At 54.7% G+C, this 24,297-nt stretch overlaps 2 protein-coding genes across 3 annotated transcripts in view; one reads left to right on the top strand and one right to left on the bottom strand.

The window, feature by feature from the left end:
* Recql5 (RecQ like helicase 5) overlaps positions 1-6,080 on the top strand; it is a 40,410-nt gene extending 34,330 nt beyond the window's left edge. Inside the window, exons 8-19 of one of the 2 annotated variants that reach the window (XM_021175418.1) lie at positions 1,425-1,643; positions 1,809-1,908; positions 2,572-2,608; positions 2,725-2,783; positions 2,865-2,938; positions 3,186-3,279; positions 3,547-3,681; positions 3,977-4,488; positions 4,659-4,749; positions 4,977-5,201; positions 5,367-5,436; positions 5,538-6,080. In XM_021175418.1, the coding sequence (XP_021031077.1) occupies positions 1,425-1,643; positions 1,809-1,908; positions 2,572-2,608; positions 2,725-2,783; positions 2,865-2,938; positions 3,186-3,279; positions 3,547-3,681; positions 3,977-4,488; positions 4,659-4,749; positions 4,977-5,201; positions 5,367-5,436; positions 5,538-5,638 (1,717 nt within the window). In that variant the 3' untranslated portion in view covers positions 5,639-6,080. The remainder of the gene's footprint in view (positions 1-1,424; positions 1,644-1,808; positions 1,909-2,571; positions 2,609-2,724; positions 2,784-2,864; positions 2,939-3,185; positions 3,280-3,546; positions 3,682-3,976; positions 4,489-4,658; positions 4,750-4,976; positions 5,202-5,366; positions 5,437-5,537) is intronic. The other variant, XM_029483267.1, reaches the window with a different exon arrangement.
* Myo15b (myosin XVB) overlaps positions 6,077-24,297 on the bottom strand; it is a 36,553-nt gene continuing 18,332 nt past the window's right edge. Inside the window, 44 exon segments of the mRNA XM_029483567.1 lie at positions 6,077-6,416; positions 6,511-6,651; positions 6,761-6,894; positions 7,065-7,198; positions 7,462-7,580; positions 7,716-7,861; positions 7,973-8,069; positions 8,155-8,232; positions 8,351-8,445; positions 8,545-8,660; positions 8,747-8,817; positions 11,135-11,211; positions 11,529-11,601; positions 11,693-11,756; positions 11,908-12,050; positions 12,411-12,553; positions 12,641-12,752; positions 12,885-13,026; positions 13,101-13,219; positions 13,301-13,419; positions 13,514-13,589; positions 14,153-14,212; positions 14,423-14,535; positions 15,196-15,421; positions 15,517-15,604; positions 15,698-15,998; positions 16,072-16,200; positions 16,354-16,432; positions 16,636-16,827; positions 17,132-17,235; positions 17,335-17,433; positions 17,660-17,741; positions 17,861-17,937; positions 18,034-18,134; positions 18,288-18,449; positions 19,527-19,599; positions 19,787-19,965; positions 20,048-20,283; positions 20,381-20,476; positions 21,651-21,781; positions 21,951-22,008; positions 22,303-22,353; positions 22,532-22,564; positions 23,006-23,099. Coding sequence (XP_029339427.1) covers positions 6,345-6,416; positions 6,511-6,651; positions 6,761-6,894; positions 7,065-7,198; positions 7,462-7,580; positions 7,716-7,861; positions 7,973-8,069; positions 8,155-8,232; positions 8,351-8,445; positions 8,545-8,660; positions 8,747-8,817; positions 11,135-11,211; positions 11,529-11,601; positions 11,693-11,756; positions 11,908-12,050; positions 12,411-12,553; positions 12,641-12,752; positions 12,885-13,026; positions 13,101-13,219; positions 13,301-13,419; positions 13,514-13,589; positions 14,153-14,212; positions 14,423-14,535; positions 15,196-15,421; positions 15,517-15,604; positions 15,698-15,998; positions 16,072-16,200; positions 16,354-16,432; positions 16,636-16,827; positions 17,132-17,235; positions 17,335-17,433; positions 17,660-17,741; positions 17,861-17,937; positions 18,034-18,134; positions 18,288-18,449; positions 19,527-19,599; positions 19,787-19,965; positions 20,048-20,283; positions 20,381-20,476; positions 21,651-21,781; positions 21,951-22,008; positions 22,303-22,353; positions 22,532-22,564; positions 23,006-23,099 — 5,035 coding nt within the window. The 3' untranslated portion in view covers positions 6,077-6,344.

Genomic DNA, 24,297 nt, shown 5'->3' with positions numbered 1-24,297 from the left:
TCAGCCTTCCTCATGCTGTGGTGACCCCCAACCGTAACATCATTTTTGTTACTTCTTTATTACTGTAATTTTGCTAGTTATGAATTGTAATATAAATATGTTTTTTGGTGAATAGTCTTAGGTAAACCCTATGAACGGTCTTTCAAGCACCAGAGGGCTTGAGACCCACAGGTTGAAAATCATCTGCTCCAGGAGCTATGCTAGGTACAGCCTTCAGCCTAGGGCAAAAAGCTCATGGTGGGTGCCAGGGGAAGCCTAATTCCCTCAGGGAAGATCAAGGTACCTGTGAAAACTGTTTGTGGGAGCTCATGCCTACAGACCCAGAACTCAGGAATCTGAAGCAGGAAGCTCATGACATGAGTTCAAGGCCACCCTGAGCTGTAGTGAGACCCTATCTTAAAAACAAACAAAAAGGGCTGGTGAGATGGCTCAGTGGGTAAGAGCACCCGACTGCTCTTCCAAAGGTCCAGAGTTCAAATCCCAGCAACCACATGGTGGCTCACAACCATCCGTAACGAGATCTGGCGCCCTCTTCTGGAGTGTCTGAAGACAGCTACAGTGTACTTACATATAATAAATAAATCTTTAAAAAAAAAAAACAAACAAACAAAAAAAGACTAGGCGTGGTTGCAGAGGCCATCCCAGTCCACTGTGACGAGTACTCAGTAAGCTCTGGGCCAGCCCTGGCTACAGAGTGAGACCCTGTCTCTAAATAACAAGTACTAAAGACAGGCTGGGGCTCTCCTGTCCTCTCCTCCTTTCCCACGGTGAGGAACATTTGTAGAACATCTCATCAGTGCTCACAGCCTGATGGAGCACCGTCGTGCTCCACTGTAGCAGTGTCCCACAGCAGTAGAGAGGCTGTGGCATTCACGGTAAAATGCCTACCTGATGTTGCCTTGGTGGCAGAGCCTGACTCTCCAGGGCATTCCTGGTCCCTGGGCAGAGGGAAGAGCAGGGCCCTAGAGTTTACAGGTAACCAAACAGACTGAGGTTCATGTCCTGAATCCCAGCCACCCAGTGCGTTACAGGCCTGTAGGGAAACTGCTTCACCTCCCTGGCCCCGGCTCTGCAATGGGCAGCACCAGATGATGCTTCCCAAGCCCTGTGGATAAAAGGGTACAGGACAGAGACTGGGGAGATGGTCAGAGGTTGAGAGCGTATACTGTATTCCCAGAGGCCCCTGGGTTCACTTCTCAGCACCTCATGGTGGCTCACAACCATCCATAACAAGTTCCGGTGAGCTGACACTCTCCTGACCTCGGGCACTACGGTTCCTATTACACATAAAATAAACCAAAAAAGGCTTTGGAAAGATATGGAGTGTGGTGCTGGATAGTGAGTGACTCGGTGCTTGGAGACAGGATGAGCCAACACTAGCCACTTCAGCCCCTCAGCCCCTCGGCACTCACTGCCTGTTCTAGGTGCCGCCATGCTGCCATTGCTAAGTACTTTGGGGATGCACCCCCCGCCTGCGCCAAAGGCTGTGACTACTGCCAGAATCCTACAGCCATAACGAAGAAGCTGGATGCCCTGGAGCGCGGCAGCAGCTGGAGCAAGACCTGCGTCGGGCCCTCACAGGGGAATGGCTTCGATCCTGAGCTGTATGAGGGAGGCCGCAGGGGCTATGGGGGCTTCAGCAGGTAAGGAGCCATCAAACGCATAGTCATTCCACTGTACTAGCCAGGCCAAAGGTGGCCTTCCTGCAGTGCGGCACATAATCTCCCTGGGGCCAGCCCATCACTGTCCCGTCAGGTCGGGAAGGGCAGAGCCCCTGCATGGCTGCTCTCACCTAGCCTGTCCTTTAGGTATGATGAAGGTTCTGGAGGTAGCGGTGATGAGGGCAGAGATGAGGCCCACAAGCGGGAATGGAATCTTTTCTATCAGAAACAGATGAGCCTGCGCAAGGTAAAGGGGGCAGAGGCCTTGATGGGGGCTCAGTGGCTCTATTTGATTACTATTGCTATGAGAAAACACCATGTGTGACCAAAAGCGACATGGGAAGGAAAGGGTTTATTTGCCTGACACTTCCACATCACGGTGCAGCATCAGGGGAAGTCAGGGCAGGAGCTCCAGCAGGGACCTGGAGGCAGAACTGAGGCAGAGACCATGGAAGAGTGCTGTTCCCTTGCTCAGTTTGCCGTCTTCTACAACCAGGACCACGTACCCAGGAGGGCACAGCCCACACTAACCTGGCCCTTCCACATTCATCAAGAAAATGTCCCCACAGACCAGTCTGCGGGAGGCAGTTCCTCAGCTGAGGACCCGTCTTTCCAGACGACTCTAGTTTCTATCGAGTTAACAAAAAGCCTAAGCCAGCATGGTGACATGTGACTCTAGTCCTAGCACTTAGGAGACAGAGGCTGGAGTACAAGGCCAGAGACTGACTACATAACAGAACTCTGTCTGAAATGCACTGCCCCCGCCCCCAAAAAAACCCCAAAAACCAAAAACCAGCACAGTGGCCCATGCAGGGGTTTGGATGGTCCCCTGCGTGCCACCTCTCAGTCCCTTCTCCAGCCTTGCAGCAGGATAGGATGTCTCATGTCCCTCCTGCTGACTCTCTTTCAGGGCAAAGAGCCCAAGATAGAAGAATTCACGCCCCCAGGTTAGTACAGAAATGCTCCCGGGGCTTGGGTGTTGTGCCTGGGGGTAGACCGTGGGGGACTCGGTAAGGCTTCCAGGAGCTGCTCAGATGGAAAGCCTTCCCCTCCCTTTTCTCAGATGAAGACTGTCCCCTGAGAGAGGCTTCGAGCAGGAAGATCCCGAAGCTCACAGTGAAGGTAAGAGAGGGGCAGCTCTTCACTTGCCCTCAGGGCCCCTCCCTGCCGCTGAGGGGGGTGACCATGACTTCACTCTCATAGGCCCGTGAGCACTGCCTGCGACTTCTGGAGGAGGCTCTGATCAGTAACCACCAGGCTGCAGGGTCCACTCATGGGTGAGCGTGCTGAGAGCACCAGGGCAGGAAGCAAGGCGTCCTCTGCGGGACTGAGAGTCAGAGAGTGCCTCTCTGCAGTGGTGGCTCACCTTACTCCATGGGTCCCACTCCTTACAGCCCTACTGGGTGTGCATCAGAGGCTGCAAAAGGACAGTAAGCCGCAGGGCTCCTAGAGAATTCTCAGCAGAGTCCATGTGCCCATCCTCACGAGCCCCGCCTGCTCTCCTGTGCTTGTTTCTTCCCACAGAGCTGACCTGCAGGCCAAGGCTGTGGAACTGGAGCATGAGACATTCCGGAATGCCAAGATGGTCAATCTGTACAAGGCCAGTGTCCTGAAGAAGGTAAGCCAAGGGTGCAAGCCAGTTAGTACGTGCTCATGGGATTAGGATACGGCACAGTGGCCTCTTCATACTCAGAGGCCATCTGCCAGCCTGCTGGCCCTGGAGCCACTGACACCAGTAAAGTTCACCTGCTGACTGGAGGTGTGGCCATCCCAGTGGGAACTCAGGCTTCCCCGGGCATCTGATAAGCACGGCGGAATTGGAGAGTTGGGATAGGGTTAGCGGTAGCTTGTGAGTGCCATGATCTCCCTGCCTGTTCCTCTTTAGGTGGCCGAGATCCACAAAGCCTCCAAGGATGGTCAGCTCTATGACATGGAAAGCGGCACCAAGAGCTGTGGGGCCGCAGCTGAGTTCTCGGAGCCCAGTGACTATGACATCCCGCCAACCTCACATGTGTACTCGGTGAGCAGCAGGGACCCAGGATCCTAGGTTCAGGAAAGACTCCACTGCCCTCTAGTGGGACAGACCTCCTCTCCCAGATGTCAGAAAGGGTCATTGAGTAGCGGTGCTCTGCCTCCCCTGCCAGTCGATCATCTACTGTGTGTCATCTGTCAGTCCGCCCTCTTCTCCCATCAGCCTGGTCCCCAGTGTGCCTTGTTCGGCTTCTCACATTACTGAGAACCTCTCACCACAGCCACAGCTGCCCTCAAGGAGGTCTGGGGTTCTAAGCCTTGTGACTTCTTCTTTCTCCTCACAGCTCAAACCCAAGAGAGTAGGAGCTGGCTTCTCCAAAGGCCCCTGCTCATTCCAGACAGCCACAGAACTGTTGGGGAAGTCTCAGTCCCAGAAGCAAGCCCCACAGGCTGTGCTGGAGGGTGGACAGGAGCCCCCAGGCTGGGTCTGTGACCTTCAAGATGAAGACAGGAGCAAGCCCCAGCCTGGGTACCAAGAAGAGGCTCCAGGAAGCAGTGTTAATTGTGGGGACCCCTCGCCTGAGAAGAAGACAAAAGGGTCTTCCCAGGGCAGAGCCAAGGCTAGAGCCAGCAAGAAACAACAGCTCCTAGCCACAGCAGCCCACAAGGATTCCCAGAATATCACTCGATTCCTCTGTCAGAGGACAGAATGTCCACCTCTCCCTGCTTCAGTTCCAAGATCAGAAGATGCCAGCCCCTCCTGTGGGGATGTCCCAGGGAAATGCATACAAGAGGTTGGAGCCCAGGGACATTTGGTTGCTGTATTTCAGACTGAGGGTCCCAGGGAGAGGCCAAGGTAAGAGTTTGGGTGTCAGGGAATCCTCACAGTTCTTATGGCAGCATCAGACCCCTGTGCCACCTGGGCCTGAACAAGCTTGAAGCCTGTTCCACAGTGGGCTCTGCTGGGTGCCTGGGTTGAGAGCATGGCTAGACCCAGACTTCTGGTGCCTTTTCCCCTCCGGCTAGCACCTGCTCACTCAGAGACCAGAGCTTCCCTGAAGGTCAGCCTAGCCCTCTAAAGGAAACCCAGGCAGAGAAGCGGCCCAGACCACAGCAGGTACTGTAGGGCTGGGAGCTTAGGAGAAAGAGGAGACTGGCGGGGAGGCGGGGAGCTGCCCTGCCCTGGTCAAGGGTTCAGGGAAAATCACTTCTCATACTCCAGCAGCAGGTGGGTGGGCTGGAGAAAGGCACGTGGTGCTAAGGTGTAGGCTTCCTTCAAGAAGAGGGGGCAGAGCCAGTAAAGTGGACCCCAAAAGTAACCCCATGTACTGTGGCCTTCTACAGGGCAACCCAGAGAGGAGGGCTCAAAAGAGGCTTCGCCCCTCAACCAAGTCCTCCATCTTGGCTGAGGCCAAGGGCAGTGCCTTGGCCAGCGATCGCAGCACTGAGAACAAAGTGGCTCAAGAACCCTGCCAGCTCTCAGCATCTGGCACCTCCCTGAGGGAGGCCGCAGACATTGTGGTCAGGCACCTGACCCCCTTCTACAAGGAGGGCAGGTTTATATCCAAGGTAGGGCGAGTAGGTCTGGAATACTCGGGTCAGTGCAGGGGAGGTTGGGCTGGCAAGGACTGTGTACCCCCGAATGAAGTAAGGCAGAGCAGCTGCTGCCCACTCTAGACCCGCCTTGCCCTTGGTGGCAAGTAACTGCGGCTCCTCTTTTCCCTTTGTCTCCAGGACCTGTTTAAGGGCTTTGCCCGCCACCTCTCACATTTGCTGGCTCAGCAGCTCTCTCCTGGAAGGAGTGGTGAGGATGCTGGGCCAGGGCCAGAGGGCACTGTGCAGAGGGAGGGGATGCTGCCCAGACACGGGTCCTTACCTTCTCCTGTGTTCCCTACCCTTCTGCAGTGAAGGAAGAGGCCCAGAGCCTCATCAAGCAGTTCTTCCACAACCGTGCCCGCTGTGAGAGTGAAGCTGACTGGCACAGCCTGCGTGGCCCTCAGCGATGAGTGCAGCTGGCTGGGCAGCCCTCCATGCCACAGGCGCCAGCTTTCTCGGGGTCTTTCTCCCCATGCCCAAACCTCACTTTGGAGGTGTTACTAGACACCCAAATGAAGTGGAAGGTCAGAGGTCAGCCCACCCTCCCGTTTAAACCCCGCTTCTCCTGCCTTCCTATCCAGGTCCCTAGATGAGAAGGTCTAGATAATATGGCTGCTGCCAGGTGGGGGTGGGCTGGGGGAACCAATGGGCCTCCTATCAGGGTGAGGCCCATTCCAGTCCTCCACTGCCCTCTTCCAGGAGATGCCAGGCAGTAGGCCTTGTCCTAGCAGAGCTCTCTGGGAGAGAAGCAGCCGTTCTCCAACTCTGAGCTCTGCTGGTCGGGAAGGCCAAGCACAAGTGAGATATTTGCGAGAATAAAGTCCTCCTGTGGAGACACATGCTCACACACAATCTTTTCTTGGGTGTTTTACTTGTGTCGCTTTAGAGCTGGGTGGGCATCTTCCCCGGGGCTAGCCAGCAAATGCCTGCACCCAGTTCCACAGCCCCAACTCCTGTTGCAGTCCACCTCAGAGGTAATGTGTCTGCTTATTCTCCCAGGTGACGTCACAACTCTGCTTTATGGCCTCCACGTGGGGTGGGGGGTGGTGCTGCAGTTTCAGAGCAGGACCAAGGCAGACTGCCCAGTGAGAGACCGCTGCCTTATCTCCACTCTCCTCAGAGGAGACCTGGCCACTGAGTGGACGTGCTGCCCAGCAGGAAGACGATGGTGTGCTGCAGCTCCTGGGCCTGCGGGGCAGACACGGCTCAATGTAGCTCCGCCCCTACCACCTCAGTGAATACACACACTTCCTTCCTGGGGGTCTCAGGCTTGGCCACTCACCTGTGGCAACTCCAACCAGATGGTCTGGGGGTTGTCAACAGGGCCATAATTGAGTTCTAGGCCAGGGGGCCCGTCCTCCTGCAGTGGGCTCAGCAGGTGGAGCCGCTTCAGGTCTTTTAGTGTGACAGAACAGCAGAGTTTCTGGGGGAGCAAAGAGACCGGAGATTGGTGCCTGGATGGAGGGGTTAGCAATGAACTGTGTGAGGAATGACGGGGGTTCCAGCCAGCACAAGAACAGGCCTCTGCCTACCTGAGAGCTGGGGTCCATGAGGACGAGGTGCTGACGGTTCAGCCCCAGGAGGATTGGTCCAGGGAGGGCCAGCTTACTCACTCTCAGCACTATGTACACAGTGTAGCCAAAGAGGGGCAGCTGCGCTGTGCTCTCTGCAGGTAGAGACCAGGGCAAGGGTCTCGGCTGCTGATCTCTGGGACCTACCCCACTTTGCCATGCAAGATAGAGGCCTCCTCGCCTTCCCACCTTCACCCCTCCCCTCCTGGACCATGTCAATCACAGGCAGCAGGCCCTTGATACGTAGACCTCGACGCAGACCTACCTATAAAGCCAATCTCTGCTCTCTGCTTGCTGTACCCTTGCATCTGCCTCAGCTCCTGGGTCACCAAGCTCTTTATGTTGGCTGTGTTCACCTGCCATTGCAGTGGCTTGGGAATATAAGACAGCAGCTCTTGCCTAAGGGACAGAGCCAGGGTCATTCCTGCCTGTGGGCGTGGACCACCTGGTGCGGGGTGGAGCATGCGGTGCCAGATAATGACTGGCACCTATTCCGGATAATGACCCTGGGGCCTTGTTCAGGAACAGGAAGAGAGGTATTTCTACTCCAGGTCAGTCTGGTCAGGGTCAGGATAGGCTGAGAGAAGGGGGTCTTGGCTCTGCAGGGGGTAGGCAGGAGCCACCTTTAGGTGTGGGAGAGGGGCCAAGCTGGGTCCACTCACTCTGATGGAGGACTAGTAGTCCCGGTTTTGTCGAAGTGTTGGAAGGCAGCAAGCTGGGCAAGGAGAGCCTCTGCCTGGGTGCTGACTATCAGCTTCCCTTGCAGGTAGTCCCGAAGCACCTGGGTGGGAGGTCTGTGTCACAACCTCCCCAGCAGCTGGTGGCTTCTCTTGTCACAGAGCGTCATTGTAGAGAGGGGAGTCTCAAGGTTGCCCAGACTGGCACTGCACAGCAGTTTCCGGGCAGGGGGGCTGACCTGGCCATAGTGGGTTTCGGTGTAGGTGGGGTGATCAAAATGCAGTGGAGTCTCCCAACCAAGCCGCCGGCTGTGAAGGCTCATGTCCTGGTCCGTCACCACATTGTTGATGTACTCATGGGATGACAGCGGCCGGACCAGCTCACCTGTATAGGGGACCCATGCCAGCACTGTCTACAGACACAGCACAGAATCTGCGTTTCTGTGGCATAGACAGTGGTCTGGGCAGGTAAGGCTATCCCGGCCCCTGGGCTCACCTTCTCCTTTGATGAGGAAGAGGGCAAATTCCTGCACTTCCTCCAAGTCTGTGATGCCCATCTGTCCACACAGCTCCTCTAGCACTTCCCCTGCCACCTGGGCACATGGACAGGCCATGATGATGGAGACTGGAGCCCAGAACATAGGCAGGAAGCCCCTTTCCCTGGTAGCCCCCACTCACCGTGAATGTCTGTGAATTTGTCCTGTAGTCCACACCCCCAGGCAGGTGAATTAGAAGCAAACGAACTGCTTGCCCTTTCTGTTGGGTAAGTTGTAAGGTCAGTCTTCAGCAATCAGAGGTCCCTGTTCCCCTGTCAGCACCGCCACCCCACCCCATTAGGAGAGTCCTGAAAGGTCCATCTGTCCACTCCTAGTACCAGAAAAGCATTCATTTCACCAGGTAACGGCAGCTGCTGGCGTCCCCCATATTTAACTGTGCGCTGGAGGTTCTCCTGGCTCCTCCTGGCCAACTCTGCAGAGAGCCAGAATGATGGAGGTCATGGGTGTGTCCAAGCCCTTTGTGGGGCAGGGCATTCTCAACCCTGGATATCCCTCTTCCCACCCCAGGCACCTTCACTGGGGCTGGAATCCTGCAGGAACTTGGTCACATAGGGCATCAGCGTGGTCGATGGCGCAAAGAAGCCTGTGAAGAGGCTGAGGACGCTCCAGCCCAGAGCACAGTGCTTTCTGTAGGGCAGAGCTGGGCTTCAGGCTGGCCAACCACAGTGCTGGTCCCACCTGAGTCCCCTACCTACCCCACAAGCCCCACTCACGGCTGGGGGTGTCCTGTGACTTGCTTGATGACCTGGCAGTACATCTCGTCCCTAAGGTCATCTTGGCACAGCTGTGGGAATGGGAAGAGTGGGTAAGGCAGAGGCAGGCCAGCGGAGCCCAGGGGGCTGCTGGGAGTGATGGCTGCCTGGAGCCTGAGTGAAGGTGACATCCCAGGAGTCACCTCTTCTCTTTACCCTCAACAGCTGCCAGCTTTTGCCCAGCCCAACTGGTCACTTATTTTTACACTCAATTGGAGATGGAACCCAGGATCTTCAGGATGTTAGACAGTGGGGCTGGAGAGGGCCCAGTTGAGAGCTCTTGCTGCTCCTGTCTGTAGAAGACTATACAGTGCAGTTCCTAGTGCCCGCTTCAGGCAGATCACCTAGAACTCCAGCCTCAGGGGACCTAACACCCTCTCTTCTAGCCTCTGCTGTCACCTGCATGTGTGGGCACACATAAGTCACATGATTAAACCTTCAAAAGAATGCTAAGCAGCTGGCAAAATGGCTCAGTGGGTATGAGGACATTCCTGACCAAGTCCTGTCCCAGTAATTGACATGGTGGAAGGCGAGACCAGGTCCTCCACAGGTTGTCCTCGAGCCCTGGGGCGCACGCACAAAATAAACAAGATTTAACAGTGCTAACCAAGTGCTCTCTAGCACCGTGGTGAAAGAGGCAGCCGTGACCACTACCCTTTAACCTGCCTCTCTGAACACTTGGTTACCTTTGCTCACTCCCGCCTGTCCCTGCTACACGCCTTTGGCCTCTGTTGTGCGCCTTTGGCCGCTCCAGCTCTCCCAGCTAGTTCAGCCCCTGCCTCCAGTCTAGAGTCTCTCCCATTCAGAAATCAGGAACTTTACAACTCCCATGTCTAACACAGATCCTCTGCCAGCCCAGACCTGTTCACTAAGGCTGGTCTCTGCTCTCTGGCTTCACACCCACAGTAAGCTCTGTGACATTCCCCACCCCCACCCCTGCCTCTTCCCTCTTTGCTGCTGCCTCTGGGCCCAGGCCTCACCCTCCCTCGCCTGGGGTCATCACAGTAACTTCCTTTCCTCCTTAAGTTCCTAGAATATCAAGCAACAGCCAACCCTGTGAGAGAGAGCTTCGATCCCCTTCAGCAACTCATTGGTTTGACTGGGAAATCAAAGCCCATGTAATGGCCTGAGCCCACACACACACATGGCTCCGTCCACCTCCTTCATAGCTCTGTCACAAAGCATTCACCTTAGCAGCACCCGCCACTGCTCCTGTCTCTCCTAGGAGATTGGACCCTGCAATGGCTTAGCCTCCACACGTTATAGTTGCCTAGTTGCCTGCTTTGAGTGTTTAGGAGGAACTGGAGACAAAATGTATTCTGAAATGTATTTATAGAGCTGGTAAGATGGCTCAGTGGGCAAAGATGCTTGCTACAAAGCCAGGTGACCAAGTCCCATACCCAAGACCCACATAATAGAGAATCACCTCCTGCAAGTTACCCTCTTACACACAGGCACGCTGTGCGTGTGCACACACACTCTTGTACGTATGCAATGCATGCGAGTAGACACACTGGCACAGATGGCAGCAATGCGAACTCAGGAGCTAGGAGCCACGTTAAACTCTGTTCCTATAGAAACTCGCTGAATATTGGCTTTATATGGACTTTAGCTTTCAAGCTCGTACACTAACTGAAGAGTACACCCTTCCGCTCTTAGGCATTTGTAGTTTGCATAGTAGAACAGCCAAAAAGTCGTGCCATGAGCTGTTTTGAAGATAAAGTAGTGGGCTGGAGAGATGGCTCAGCGGTTAAGAGCACCGACTGCTCTTCCAAAGGTCCTGAGTTCAAATCCCATAACCAGATGGTGGCTTACAACCATCCATAATGAGATCTGACGCCCTCTTCTGGGGTGTCTGAAGACAGCTCCAGTGTACTTACATATAACAATAAATAAATATAATAAATAATAATAAATAAACAGATAATAAGTAAATAATATTTAAATAATAAATAAATAAACAATAAATAAATCTTTGGGCCAGAGTGAGCAGGACCGAAGCAAACAGAAGTCCTGAGTTCAATTCCCAGCAACCATATCATGGCTTAAAACTATCTGTACAGCTACAGTACACTCATATACATAAAAAATAAATAAATCTTTCAAAGAACCCCCCCAAAAAAACAACCAAGAAAAAAGAAAGTATTTTGAAAAAATTGAGACACTGGGTAGGGGTAGGAGAGGAAGGCAGGCAGGCAGGAGGAAGGAAGGCAGGCAGGCAGGAGGAAGGAAGGCAGGAAAGCAGGCAGGAAGGTGGCAAGCAGGCAGGAAGGTGGCAAGCAGGCAGGCAGGCAGGCAGGAAGGCAGGAAGGCTGCTCCTCCAGGTCTTGGCACACAGTCCTTGCTTACCTTCAGCAGCTCATAGAGCAGAGTCAGCTCGTCCTTGCCCCGGGGCTTAGGCTGGTCCCCCATAAACTGCATAAGAGCTGCAGGCAGGATATGGAGCACAGTTAGCAGGGCCTGGCAGTGCCACCTCATAAGGCCTAATATCTGATGCCTTCCTCTCTAGACACACCAGGGCGGACAGGAGGAAACAGACTCAGGGAAACCCCGAGGGTGCCAGTGTCAGCGGCTGCCCCAGATGCCACACAGCCCATGGATGGAAACACAGGTTGGTGGGGCAGACTTCCCAAACTGGCAGATGGGCAGATCCGGGGAGAGCTCAATGTGAGAGGGGAGCCAGGTGCCCAGGTCCAAAGCACTGTGCACATGGGGACCAAGGCCACCGCCTGCAGCCACTTACCCTTGAAGCCAGCCACAGCTTTACTGTTTGTGTCCCCATTGCAGAAGCTGGTAAGGGATTCCTGGATGGGGTCCTGTGGCCAGAGAGTCTTAGCTGTCATCTAGGGCCATGGGAGTCAGAAGGCAGATCCTAGGGCCAGACGCCTCCCCCACCAGGCCCCTTGCCTTAGTGTACTGGATCAGGTTGATAGCAGCCTTCTCTTTGGTGTCTCCACTCATCTGGGTCAGCCTGTAGAGGGCAGAGGGAAAACAGCCCTGCTTGCTTGGTCTTGCCCTTGTCCCAGGTCATGAAGCCCACAGTAAGACCTGGTGACGCCGTGGGACTTTTATTGGGGAAAGCCGAGGACAGACAGGCACAGGGACTGGCTCAGGGCACTCACCAGGTATGAGGCTTCCGGAAATATCGCAGGGCAAATTCCTGCATGGTGTAGTTGTGGGGGTCGGCAGACAAAGAGCTGTAGGTTGTAAAGGAGGTGGCCTCCGAGTCTTCACTGGGTTCTTGTTTCCTGGGATGGGTGGGGCGCTGGGAGCACAGGAAATTTGGTACCACCCCAGTACCCACCATCTAGCCCAGAGGCCCAATACCCACTCTCAGGCCCTGGTCCCCGTGCCCATTAGACCCAAGAGGAGTGACACCAGAAACCAGGAAAGCCAAGGATATTTATTAAGCATCCTCTCTGGAGACACTGAACTAAGTACCAGAGTTAGAAGGTGTGACTTACAGTCTCACAAATGGCAAAAAGTCAGGAGATGGTAAAGGACAGGAACACATTGAGCCCTGGCCACCAGGACAGGAAGTGGACAACACCCGAAGCAACCCTGCTCTTTCCTTCTCAGTCTCCAAGTTAGGCCTGTATCACTTCACCTCTTCTGTCTTCCTCACCTCCTGAGCTGGCCCCAGCTTACTCTTGCGTTGCCAGCTGTTCCTCTTTCCCAGGGAAAAGGAGAGGTCGGGGGCAGCAGCTGGCTGCACCACGTCATCGGGAAAGAGTCCGGAGCGGCCCCCGGCAGAACCGAACTGCCAGCCTAGAAGGCATTCCCAAATGACAGCTCACCTACCTCGCCTTGCCCCTCGTACCCGTGGCAGCCTCCCTCTGCCAGCCCTGGGGATACCTGGTTCCAGAGCGGTCACTGGCAGTAACCTAATGAGGTCCCCACGGTGGAAACTGAGGAGGCTATTGTCATCGGTGATGTAGCTGCGCAGGGCAATGACATAGCCGGAGTCCTGCGGGTAGGTGGGTGAGCTATTTACTACCCATCTGGGCGGTCTCCCACCCAGTAACTCGGGAGTACCGGGAACCGTGACTTAAACTCAACCCAGGGGCACCAGGCAGCACAAGGCAGCCCCCCCACTTGCCTTCCTGAGTTCACTCAGAAACAGATCCACCATGGCCTTGATGGCCCTCGCCCAGGCTGTGTGCAGTATCAGCTGCTCATTCTTCAAGGACAGCTCCAGGGTGGATCTGCCCCTGCACTGCACGGTCAGGACCTCAGCATAGCTGCGGATAGAGCCAGGGTGTGAGCTAGAGACCGATCCTGGCCACACCCTGGTCCCGGCTCCGCACCAGCTAACCTGTAGGAGCAGAGTGTCTTCAGCTGGTCCAGGTGGAAGCTCGGGCTTTGGGTCACCTTCAGCAGCCTCAGTCCCCGGTGAGACACACCTAGCAACTGTACATCACTGCCACTCTCACCCTGTCGGGAAGGCGAGTGGGTCAGTCACGCTCCAGGCCCAAAGCTGAGTTGAGTCATACTCCTTAAACCCAAACCACTGACCGAGACTGGGAAGATGCGGGAGAAGTAATTGGCCCAGTTGTCCCGAGCAGCGACCACGATGCGTTTTTTGACGCTGTCCTCAACAACGTCAAGGGTCTCCAGGCTCACCTCCAAGTCTCCTGTGGGCAGGAGGGTCCATGACATCCTCGTTCCCATGACACTTCCCCTCAAGGGCAGGGCCAGCCCCCATACCCCAGCTCTGAGGACCCATACCCAGAAGGCCTTTCATTTTGTGCCGCTCATCCTGTGAGATCCGGGTGCAGGACTCTGTGAAGGTGTCCCGCAGGATCTGCAAGCAGAGCAAGGTGATCAGACCAGGTCTAGAGACCAGAACTCACCCACAGCGGTATGGGTGTGCGATGCACAGAGGCCAGTGGCAGTGCATACATAACCCAGCAGTGCCGGCTGAGTCCGGCTTGAGACACAGGGACAGGCAGAGGGATGGGGGACAACTGAGAAGGCTCCTGAAGCCCAGGATCATGTCCAAACCTAGAGCTCTTCTTCCCCACCCCACATCCACCACAACCCTTCGGTACCATGATCTGCAGCTGTCGGCATAGTGTATCAGCTGAAATACACCGCCCTGCCAAAAGTGACCAAGTAATGACCATTTATGAAGCACCTAGTGTGTGCTACAGCCTGGGCCACGTACACTTTGGCCCTCTCATTTGCAAAACTAAGTTGGTCACTGTGCCTATTTTGTAAGGACCCTGTGAGACAGGGCTCTGCACCAAGGCAGTGCTCGCTGAGTGCCCGCTCAGGCTGTTAACTAGGCCCAGGTTTGAGCAAGGGTTCCGGGACTGCAGTTGATCTGTGGGCGTGGCCGGTTGGTGGGCGTGGCCATGCCCTCACCTGCTGGCAGAGGAGACTGAGGCAGTATGGATGACTGAAGTTCTCCCGGGGGTAGAACACCTGCCGCACAGAGGAAAGAGCCAAGATCATCACACCACAGGCTGTGTCTTTCCGTGACTACCTCTGCCCTCCCAGGCCCAGCCGAGAAAACCAGCTTTGAAAAGCTGGTTCATGTGGAAAGAGGTGCACAGGGCTTTTGGGCCAGGACCTCACACAGCCCACCACTGCCCAGCCAACCCCGGAAGCCCGAGGCTCCACCCCCGTGCTCACCTCCTTGCGCAAGAACAACTTCCAGGGTGCGTTGGCATAGGAGAAGCACACACTTCCAGAGGGCACAAGGAGCTTTGTGGAGATGTTCTTGTCCTCCATGGGCTCTGCCAAGGCTGCCAGAGGGAGAGGAGAGCCTTAAAATGAGGGCCAACGAGCGGGGCATGGTGGCTCGTGCCTTTAATCCCAGTACTCGGGAGGCAGAGGCAGGCGGATTTCTGAGTTCCAGGCCAGCCTGGTCTACAAAATGAGTTCCAGGACAGCCAGGGCTACACAGAGAAACCCTGTCTTGAAAAACCAAAAAAAAAAAAAAAAAAGATGAGAGCCAACAGAGTTGGGACTGAGGTGCTAGAGACCCTCATTATGGCCTGTTTTTCTCAGCCTTTAACTATGTCAGCTGTGACTCCTGCCATTATCCTGCCTTCATTTCTGGTCCTGAGTTTTTTCCCCAGTGTCCCTGACCATGCTAGCTGCAGCCACTGAGTCTCCACCCCTCCACACCCCCCACCCCCCATCAAAACACATCTGTCAGGTCTACATCAAGGACAACGCCCTATAAAGGTCAGTTCTTTAGTGCCAGACAGGCTCCAAGGTGCCTCTGCCCTACCCTGGATAGGAATGAGGAATCCAGGCTTCTAAGGCTCCAAAGTCCAGATGCCAAAACAGCTGGCCTCAGCCAAATGAGGAATGATGACTTCCCCCATGAGTCCCAAGAGGCTGTCATGAGTTCTGCCACCAACCCAAAGAGCCTCAACATTGGAAAGGGGTTTCCTCACCATGAGACTCCACTGAAGGGGTCTTAGGCTCCCCAGACAGAGGCGGTGGGAGTGCTGGTGGAGGTGGGGGTGCTGGAGCTGCAGGTGGGTTTGGACTACATGGGCCAAACAAGTCCCGAAGGGGTCCCTGCTTCTCCCGGATGGATAGGGAGGGCTCAAGACGAGGTCGAGCCTTAGGTCGAGGAACCACAGCCGGTGGAGAGCTCTTCCCTTGGTTAGGCAATGTCTGCAAGAGCAGGCACAAGTCAAGGACAAGTTTACCCTGGAAGCCCAGGACCCCTGAAGAAGATGAATGGTTGAGGGGCTGGGGGCGTGGCTCACCGATAGGGGCAAGTGGACGCCATTTATTCCTAACTTAGCCAAAGCCTCATCCTTAGGGTCATTTTTCTTCTGAAAAGTTTTGATGGGCCTCGTGGAAGAGAGAGAAAGTTAGTAACGCACACGGCGACCGATCGATCGCCCAAGGAAAGAAACAGCTCTGGCCACACGGCCCAGGGGCTACCTGGTGGGTTGTACGGGCACAGGCACAGGCCCTGGGCGGCTCTGGTACATTCGGATGATGTTGCGGATTTCCCTGCTGGGTTGCGGGCGCGGAGGTGCGGAGTTGGAGCTCTGCACTGGGGGTGCCCTGCTGGGTTTGGGGTGCTGAGGTGCGGATTTGGAGCTGTGCACCGGGGGATCCTCGCCCTGGGTCGGTACTTCCTCCTGGGCGGGCTCCACCTCATCTTCCTTTACAGCCTTGGGCCTGCTTGACTTCAGCGGCTTCTTCATAACCGGGGGAGGGGGAGGGGGAGGGGACAACTCTGCCAGGAAGAGAGGACCCGATTGAAGACAGGGACCACGGGAACCCCGGGAAGCACAGGGACCGCAGCCCACCACACCCACCGGCTGTTTCCTCCTCCTCCTCCTCCTCCTCCTCCTCCTCCTCCTCCTCCTCTGTCTCCTCCTGGGGGATCTGAACCTTGGCTGGAGGTTTCACCGTCTTCACTCTGATCGGCTCTTGCCCTGAAAATGGCAGATGGCCTCCCCTGTCACCTGGGTCTGTCCGGCCTGCCTCCCTGGCTCCCGGCTACACTGGCAGAGGAGCAGAGTGCAGCCTCCCCTCCCCAGGCTACAGGCATCCGTTAATGACACGGCTGCCACCCTGAGCACCCTTACCCATCTTCTGGAAATAGTCCCGTTTCTGTTGGAAGCTCTTGGGGCGCTGAGGCCTGCTTTCAGCTTCCTCTGGGGTGTCCTCCTGGCAGAAGGAAGAAATGAAGAGCAGCTCCCCCAGACAGCCATGCCCCTGTCCTCATGACTTCCCCTTCTGGTAGCTTCTCAGACCCCATCCTGCCTGCCCTCCCAGTGTCTCATCTTGGTAGGTCCGGCAGCTACCTGTCACCCATCACACACCAGAGCAGACCTGACCCAGAGCTCTACCTAACCTGGGCTTCTTACTCTCAAACAAACACCCGAAGGTTCTAGGTTACTCTCTGGCTTCTCTTGGGGGACAGGAGGCTTCTTGGCCTTGGGAGCAGTGGTTGAGGGTGGAGGCTGGGAGGTGGCCCCAGAGGTCTGAGCTTGGTGCTGGCGTCTCTGATTCTGCTGCTCCAGGGACAGGCTCATGGCCTGGGTGGTCATCTGCTGCGCCTAGAGGAATGGAGAGACAAGCCCAATAAGAGCATGGGCTGGCCCCACCTCCATGCCTGCACACATGCTCCAGGCAGCCCCACTGCCCAGCCACAGTTTTTTTGTTTTTGTTTTGTGTGTGTGTGTGTGTTTTTGTTTTGTTTGTTTGTTTGAGACAGGGTTTCTCTGTATAGCCCTGGCTGTCCTGGAACTCACTCTGTAGACCAGGCTGGCCTCGAACTCAGAAGTCCTCCTGCCTCTGCCTCCCAAGTGCTGAGATTAAAGGCATGCGCCACTACCGCCTGGCTCCGGCCACAGTTCTTACCAGAATCATCGCCTGCTGGTTGATGAAGTTTTGCTGCTGTAGTGCCAGCTGCCTTGAGTCCAAACTGGGCACCAGAGGCTGTGGCTGGGGAGGCACCATCATGGCTGTAAAGAACAGCAGATGTCCAGAGCAGGTAAGAGCCACAGCCAGGTCTGAATCTCTTGGTCCTAGGTACCATCCTGGTTCCCTTAACCCAGCCTCACCTGGCATGGTTGGGACTGTGCCCATGGCTGGTATGACGGGCATCGGTGCGGGTATCATAGCTGGCTGGTAGTTAGGTGCCTGCACCATACCTGGGTACACTAAGGGAACAGGGTCTCTCAGGTCCAGACCTATTTGACCCCCACATACCTCCTTCTTCCTCCAGCCCCAGGCAAAAAGAAAAGCATTGGCTGCAGGGCGGGGGGGGGGGGGTGTGATGGGAGGGTACTAGCTAGAGCTCCCGTCTCAGCTACCTGCGGAGATTCAGAGCACCCTTGCCTGTGCTGGGGGCCCGGGAGGCCCTAGAGAGACACCATCTCTACTCACCCATGGGGTAGCCTTGCTGGGTGGGCCCAACAGAGCCCCCTCCCTTCATGCGTCTGCTCAGGGCCCAGCCTTGTTCCAGATCCTGAAGGGACAACGTGTACCATCAGAGCTAGAGTCTTGCAGGAACAGGATTGGACAAGCCCCCAGCACCAGTCCTGGCCCCAACCCCAAAGCAAAGGGGAAGTTGTGTAGGCCACTCACGCTGAAACCTGGAGCGAGCGCTGGTTCAAAGAGGTGGTCCAAGAAACCATCCAGGTTCCCTGGTTTACTGGCCTCACCTGTTGGGCAAGAGTAAGTTCCTGCATCTATGGGAGTGGGAGGCCACCTCTGAACCCAATCCCAGCCCATTCTCTGCCAACCTCAGTGTGCCTTACCCGGAGGGCGGCTGCTGGCCAGTATTGGGGCTGGACCTGGAGGGAGTCCTGGGGGCAGGGAAGGAGCCTGGACACCAGGGGCTGGAGGGATGCTCTCAGCTCTGTGGGAAAGAGTGAATCTAGCTAAGGGACTGCTGTGGACATCACCACTAAGAGGAGTACAGACTGTTAGGTCTTCAACATCTATGCACCGCATGATGGCGGGATGGCTGTGGGGTTACCATTTGAGGACAGGGCAGATGGGTGGCACATACAAACCAAGAGGAGCGATGGGGTAGTTGTGGGGACCAGCTGGGTCTCCCAAGTCCTCAGTCTGGCCTATCAGGTCCAACACAAAGTCACAGCCAGGCAAGTCACGCCAAGCATCCCCAGAATGCAGTGACACAGACCAGCCACGAGGGGGGGACTCCAGGCCTCTGGGTGGGACAAGAGAGAGACATGGAGATGATCAGGAATAGGTAGATGACAACCCTTCAGGAATGGAGGGCAGTCTCTGAGGGTGGGAGACCTTCCTAATGATGTCCCCATCCCACGTGTGAGGCAGGAGCTCAACCTCGCTCAGGAGTCTCAGACTGAGACTCCTATTTATACCTCAAAGCCCTTCTGGTTATCTCCAGGTTCTAATATCCCATCCGCTTGCCTATGGGGTTAGGATCTGGGCCTTATGCTGTCACAGTGCCCGTCATTTAGAACCCCTGTTTTCAGGGCTGGAGAGATGGCACAGTGGTTAAGAGCACTGACTGCTCTTCTAAAGGTCCTGAGTTCAAATCCCAGCAACCACATGGTAGCTTACAACCATCTGTAATGAGATCTGATGTCCTCTTCTCTGGTGTCTGAAGATAGATACAATGTGCTTACAAATAATAAGTAAATAAATCTTTTTTTTTTTTAAAGACTCTTCCATTTAAAAAAAAAAATCTCTGTTTTCTCTCTGGAATCTACAGTTGGAGCCCATTCTCCCTAAAATCTTCTCTTTCTTTCTTTTTTTTTTTTTTTTTTTGGTCCTTTCAGCAAAATCTTTTTTTTTTAATTTTTAATATTTTTTATTACATATTTTCCTCAATTACATTTCCAATGCAATCCCAAAAGTCCCCCATACCCCCCCCCACTTCCCTACCCACCCATTCCCATTCTTTTGGCCCTGGCATTCCCCTATATTGGGGCATATAAAGTTTGCAAGTCCAATGGGCCTCTCTTTCCAGTGATGGCCGACTAGGCCATCTTTCGATACTTATGCAGCTAGAGACAAGAGCTCTGGGGTACTGGTTAGTTCATCATGTTGTTCCAACTATAGGGTTGCAGATCCCTTTAGCTCCTTGGGTACTTTCTCTAGCTTCTCCATTGGGAGCCCTGTGATACGTTCAATAGCTGACTGTGAGCATCCACTTCTGTGTTTGCTAGGAAATCTTCTCTTTCTATTCACTGAGGATCAACATCCATCCCAGTCAGTGCTCAGCAGTCTGCTGCACTGTCCCACCCTGAGCTTGCCATACCTGCTCTGTAGGATCCACCCTGCAAACTGCTCTCCCGTGGTCCAGGACTCCACTTCCGCGGAGTAGCTTTCCTCTGTGGAGGAGCAGTTAGAGGGAGGGTAAGAGACACAGGGCTCCACCCTGACAGTAACCAGTTAGTGTCCCCACACCAGACCGAGGACATGAGGGTCACAGGGCAGGGCAGTAAAATGGCTGAGGCAGGAGGAGACCAGGGAGCCAGGGCAGGGCTGGCTGCACTGGCTGAGGGAGGCAGGCCTCACCATTGAATGTGAATACATCCAGTGCCATGCGGCCCCGACGTAAACCAGCCTTCCACTCAAGTTGTGTGGGTGGGTGGGACCTCGAGGCCATGGGAGCCAGTGGTGTCTGCTCCAGGGCACCTAACAGCTTGTGCTGGCACAGGGCTGCCATGCCACTGGGAGCCTGGTCAGATACAAATCTGTGGGGACAAGACGGGGCTGCTGCAAGCTTGGTGGGGGATCTGGTCCCACTCACAAATCCCTGCCCATTGGGCTTCCTACTTGAGCAATGGCTTCTCCAGGGCAGGTGTGGGAGCGAAGGAGCTGAGCAGGATCACCATTAGGGCCCAGCCACGCTGATTCTGTTGCTCGTCTGGGTTGCGCCACAGCTGGGCCACCAACTGGCTGAAGAGCTCATCTCGAAGTCCCGGCCGTCGCTGGGCCTGCTGCACGAGGAACGTGCCCATGGTCTGCTCTTGCCAGGACTGCAGGGATCCTTCCCCCAGGAGCCGCAGCATCTGTGAACACAAAAGCCAGGGCAGGAAGCACAGGGCTCCCCTACACCTTGCCCGTCCTTACGGTGGCCACCCTGTCCCTCCTGGAGGAGTTACTCACCACTCTGTTGATCTCCAGAGCCTGCTGAGGGTTCTCGCCATCTAACCTCGTCAGGGGCTCATCCAGTGGCTGCCCTGGTCTAGGCAGAAATGGCTTCTGGAGGGAAGGAGGGTGTCATAGTGTTTGTCCTCTGGATTGACCAGAGAGGGAAAAAGGTGTGTGCGCATGTGTGTGTGTGCGCGTGCATGCATGTGTGTTACATGGACATGCATGTGTAGGTGTCGCTCAGAAGAATACCAGTCCTCTTCCTTGTTTGTCCTGATGTAAAGTCTGTTATGGAAGCTTGCTGTTTTGCATAGGCCTACTGGCCAGCAATTCCAGGGGCTCATCTGCCTCTGTTTTCTAACACTAGGGTTACAGACATGCGTGGTCATACCTGGCTTCTTACATGGGTGCTCAGGAAGCATCCTTACCCAGTGAGAAGCTCCCCCACCTTTGACTCTTCTTTCATGAACTGACACCAAGCCAGGAGGAGTCCCCTGTGCCTTTAATCCCAGCACTTGGGAGGCAGTGACAGGCTGATGATTTCTGGGAGGAGTTCCAGGCCAGCCAGGACTACCGAAGTTAAGACCCCACCTTTAACTTTATTAAAATAAGGTTGGGGGCTAGAGAGATGGCTCAGTGGTTAAGAGCACTGATTGCTCTTCCAAAGGTCCTGAGTTCAAATCCCAGCAACCACATGGTGGCTCACAACCATCCTTAAAGAGATCTAATGCCCTCCTCTGGTATGTCTGAAGACAGCTACAGTGTACTTACATATAATAAATAAATAAATCTTTTTAAAAAAAATAAGGTTGGGCATGGTGACATATGCCTTTCATTCCAGCACTTGGGAGGCAGGGGCAGGTGGATCTCTGAATTTGAGGCCAGTCTGGTCTACAGAGTGAGTTCTAGGACAACAGGGCTACATAGTGAGACCCTGTCTCAATAAATAAATTAATCAAAATAAATTGGTAAATAAACTAACCCAGGAATCTTTTTGTACGTGCCGTTATGAATCCTGCTTTTATATTTAATCCTCTGGCATGGGAAGATTCCCTTGTGGTTAAACCGTCTTTAAGGACATAACTTTAACGTAGGGCAACCTCACGGTTACAGTAAAGGTGTGGCCGAAATGAGCCTGTGCGTTGGAAACTTCTGGGTAAGGACTGTTTCCCAAGCAGCTCTGCTGACCACGGGAATGTCCTGGGAGAAGGTGGACACCTGTTGTGCCTGGTGGCGGTTGGTTACGCAGGAGCTTCTGAATGCCAGGAGCCCAGAGGTGACTCACCTGGAAGCTGGTGGATACGAAACTGGAGAAGGGAAACTGGTCAATATCTGGAGGGAGAGTCAGGCTGGGCCGGGCAGGGACCTCAGGTGGCAGGGACTCTGTGATGCTCCCCGTCAGCAAGGCCTGGTGGTCTGGGAAGGAACACAAGAGTCAGCCTAGGACACTCAGCTCTGCGACTCCTCCCGTCAGGCTGGCAGTCACCACGGACAGAGTGCCGGTGAGTGGCTCAGGGAAAGAGGCAGGTGTGGTAGGCCAGCTGAGCAGCAGAAGGGACCCTGTCTCTACACTAAGAGGACTCACCTTCCGCCCTCTCCAGCAGAGTAGCCAGCTGGGCGGGGATCTCCAAGCGGCCCAGGTCCTGGTGGAGTGAATCAATGATCAGGAACTAAAGGACAGCCGAGAAGGACTGGGCACACCCCCTCCCCAAATCTCCAGAATGACAGCTGTCCCTAAAGAACAAGGATGCATCCTGGGAACAGATGGTCGGGTCTCCAGAGCCTCTGAGGAAAACCGAGTCCCAGTCTTCTGCTGAGGTGGCACATAAGGGACAGTTTGGCATCCTACGTGCCATACTCTTCCCCATACTATGCCAGGCTGACATCACACAGGACCCCCCCACCCTACCCCCACACCCGCTTCCAAGATCACTCACCATATTTGACACTTTCCCCCAGGGCTCCCTGCTGTGCGGGCCAGGGGCACACTGTGGGAGAGATCCAGCAAGAGTTGATGTCCCCACACCACTAGCAGCCCATCCCCAACTCAGCAGTTCAGTGTCCCCTCTTGTCCCCAGGAGACAGGATGGTAGCTAGGGAATGTCATAGACCCAGAGGGTGCCACCACCCGACTTCACCTACCCCCTACCCCCTCTCCAATCTCACCTTCACCAGGCTGTGGATGTCACTGCCTGTCTGCTAGGGCACCAGGAAGAGGTAAAGAAGAAGGAGACAAATGGTCTCAGGGGACAAAGTCCAGCTGGGGAGGAGCCAGGGAGGGGGGCAGAATGTGGGCATTGACCTTTGAGCAGCTTTTATGGCGTTCACATAGGAGTCATCGAGCAAGCGGGAGAGTAGAAGAGGCCTCAAGGGCCTGGAGGGAACAGAAGGAACTGGGGCTAAAAGGGGGAGTCAGGCCTGGGGCAGGGGCAGTGCAGGGAGGAGCAAGAGGAAGCCAGACAACAGCCACAGGGCCCCAGCCGGAACAGGAAATGGAGGTAGTCAGCAAGCAGTGGGCTCACAGATTTCAGACCCGGCAAGTTGAGGCTGTCAGGATTCTGCCTACTTGGCCAGCCAAGGTCACCTGGCTCCTATCCTGAGCTTCCCCACAATCCATGAACACTTCTAAACCCCTCATACCCGTAGCTTCTGTCGTCTCCGGAGCAGGGGCCGGGCCACTAGGAGAATGGTGTTCAGCTGTCCCAGAGCTGACCTCCGCTGGAGATATCGCTTCCTGGGGGCCATAGGAGCAACGTTGGGGGGAGGGTGGGACCCGAAACTTAAGCTTCTGCCCTGGTACCTGAACCCTTTCTAAACCTAGACCGTAGTGTGAAAATGGACCCTGGATGGGTGAAACCCCTGATGTTCAACAGTAATGTTCAAAGAACAGAATGCTACGGGGAACCAGGAAATGTTTTGTTCTCAGACTGTTTCACTATGAAGACAAGGCTGGCCCTGAACCTGCCTCTGCCCGCTGAGTGCTATGAGTATAGAGGCATGTGTTGCCACTGCTAGCCTTTAGGATTTCTGTTTTTAATTATGCATATGCGTGTGGGGGTGTCTATGTGCATGTGCATGCAGGATTCATAGATGGCCAGAAGAGGGCGTCAGATCTCCGGAGTTGGAGTTAGAGGCAGTTAAGGTCTCCTGACCTAGGCACTAGGAACTCATCTCTGGTCCTCTGCAGGAACAACGAATGCTCTTAGCGACTGAGCCATGTCTCTAGCCCCCTAAATTCATTTACTGATCTCATAGCTGGGAAATTCTCAAAGATAATTCTGTTTGCATGTTCCTTCTTCGGACCTCCAAGAGCTCCAGGCATATATGTGGTACACAGACATATGTCCACAGCACTTACACACATACAATAAATAAATAAATAAATAAATAAATAAATAAATAAATAAATAAATAAAAGTCTCGGAGCCAGGAGGATGACTTAGCTGGCAAAGAGCTTGCTGCACACACATGAGGAGCTGAGCTCTAGATAAGACAGCTCATTAGTGACTTCAGTGTCTGTCACCTCAGTGCCAAGGGGTAGAGGCAGACAGATGTTTAGAGCTCACTGGATACCCAGACTAGCCGAGTCAGCGAATTCTAGGTCCAGTCTCACAAAAGAAAGAAAGGGAGGAAGGAAGGAAGAAAAAAGAAAGGATAAACAGACAGACAGACAAAGAGCAAGGTATTGTGGCCTTTAATCCTAGCACTTGGAGGCAGAGGCAGGAGGATTTCAGTGAATTCAAGGCTAACATGGCCTACAAAGTGAGTTTATAGATAGCCTGGGCTACAAAGTGAGACTGTGCCTCAAAGAAAGAAAGAAAGGAAGAAAGAAAGAAAGAAAGAAAGAAAGAAAGAAAGAAAGAAAGAAACAAACAAACAAACAAACAAAGATTGAGCCGGGCGTGGTGGCGCACGCCTTTAATCCCAGCACT

The sequence above is a fragment of the Mus caroli genome, chromosome 11 (genome assembly GCF_900094665.2).
Source record: "Mus caroli chromosome 11, CAROLI_EIJ_v1.1, whole genome shotgun sequence".
Lineage (NCBI taxonomy): Eukaryota > Metazoa > Chordata > Mammalia > Rodentia > Muridae > Mus > Mus caroli.
Note: the sequence above shows the minus strand (reverse complement) of the source record. Positions and strands in the feature narration are given on the sequence as shown.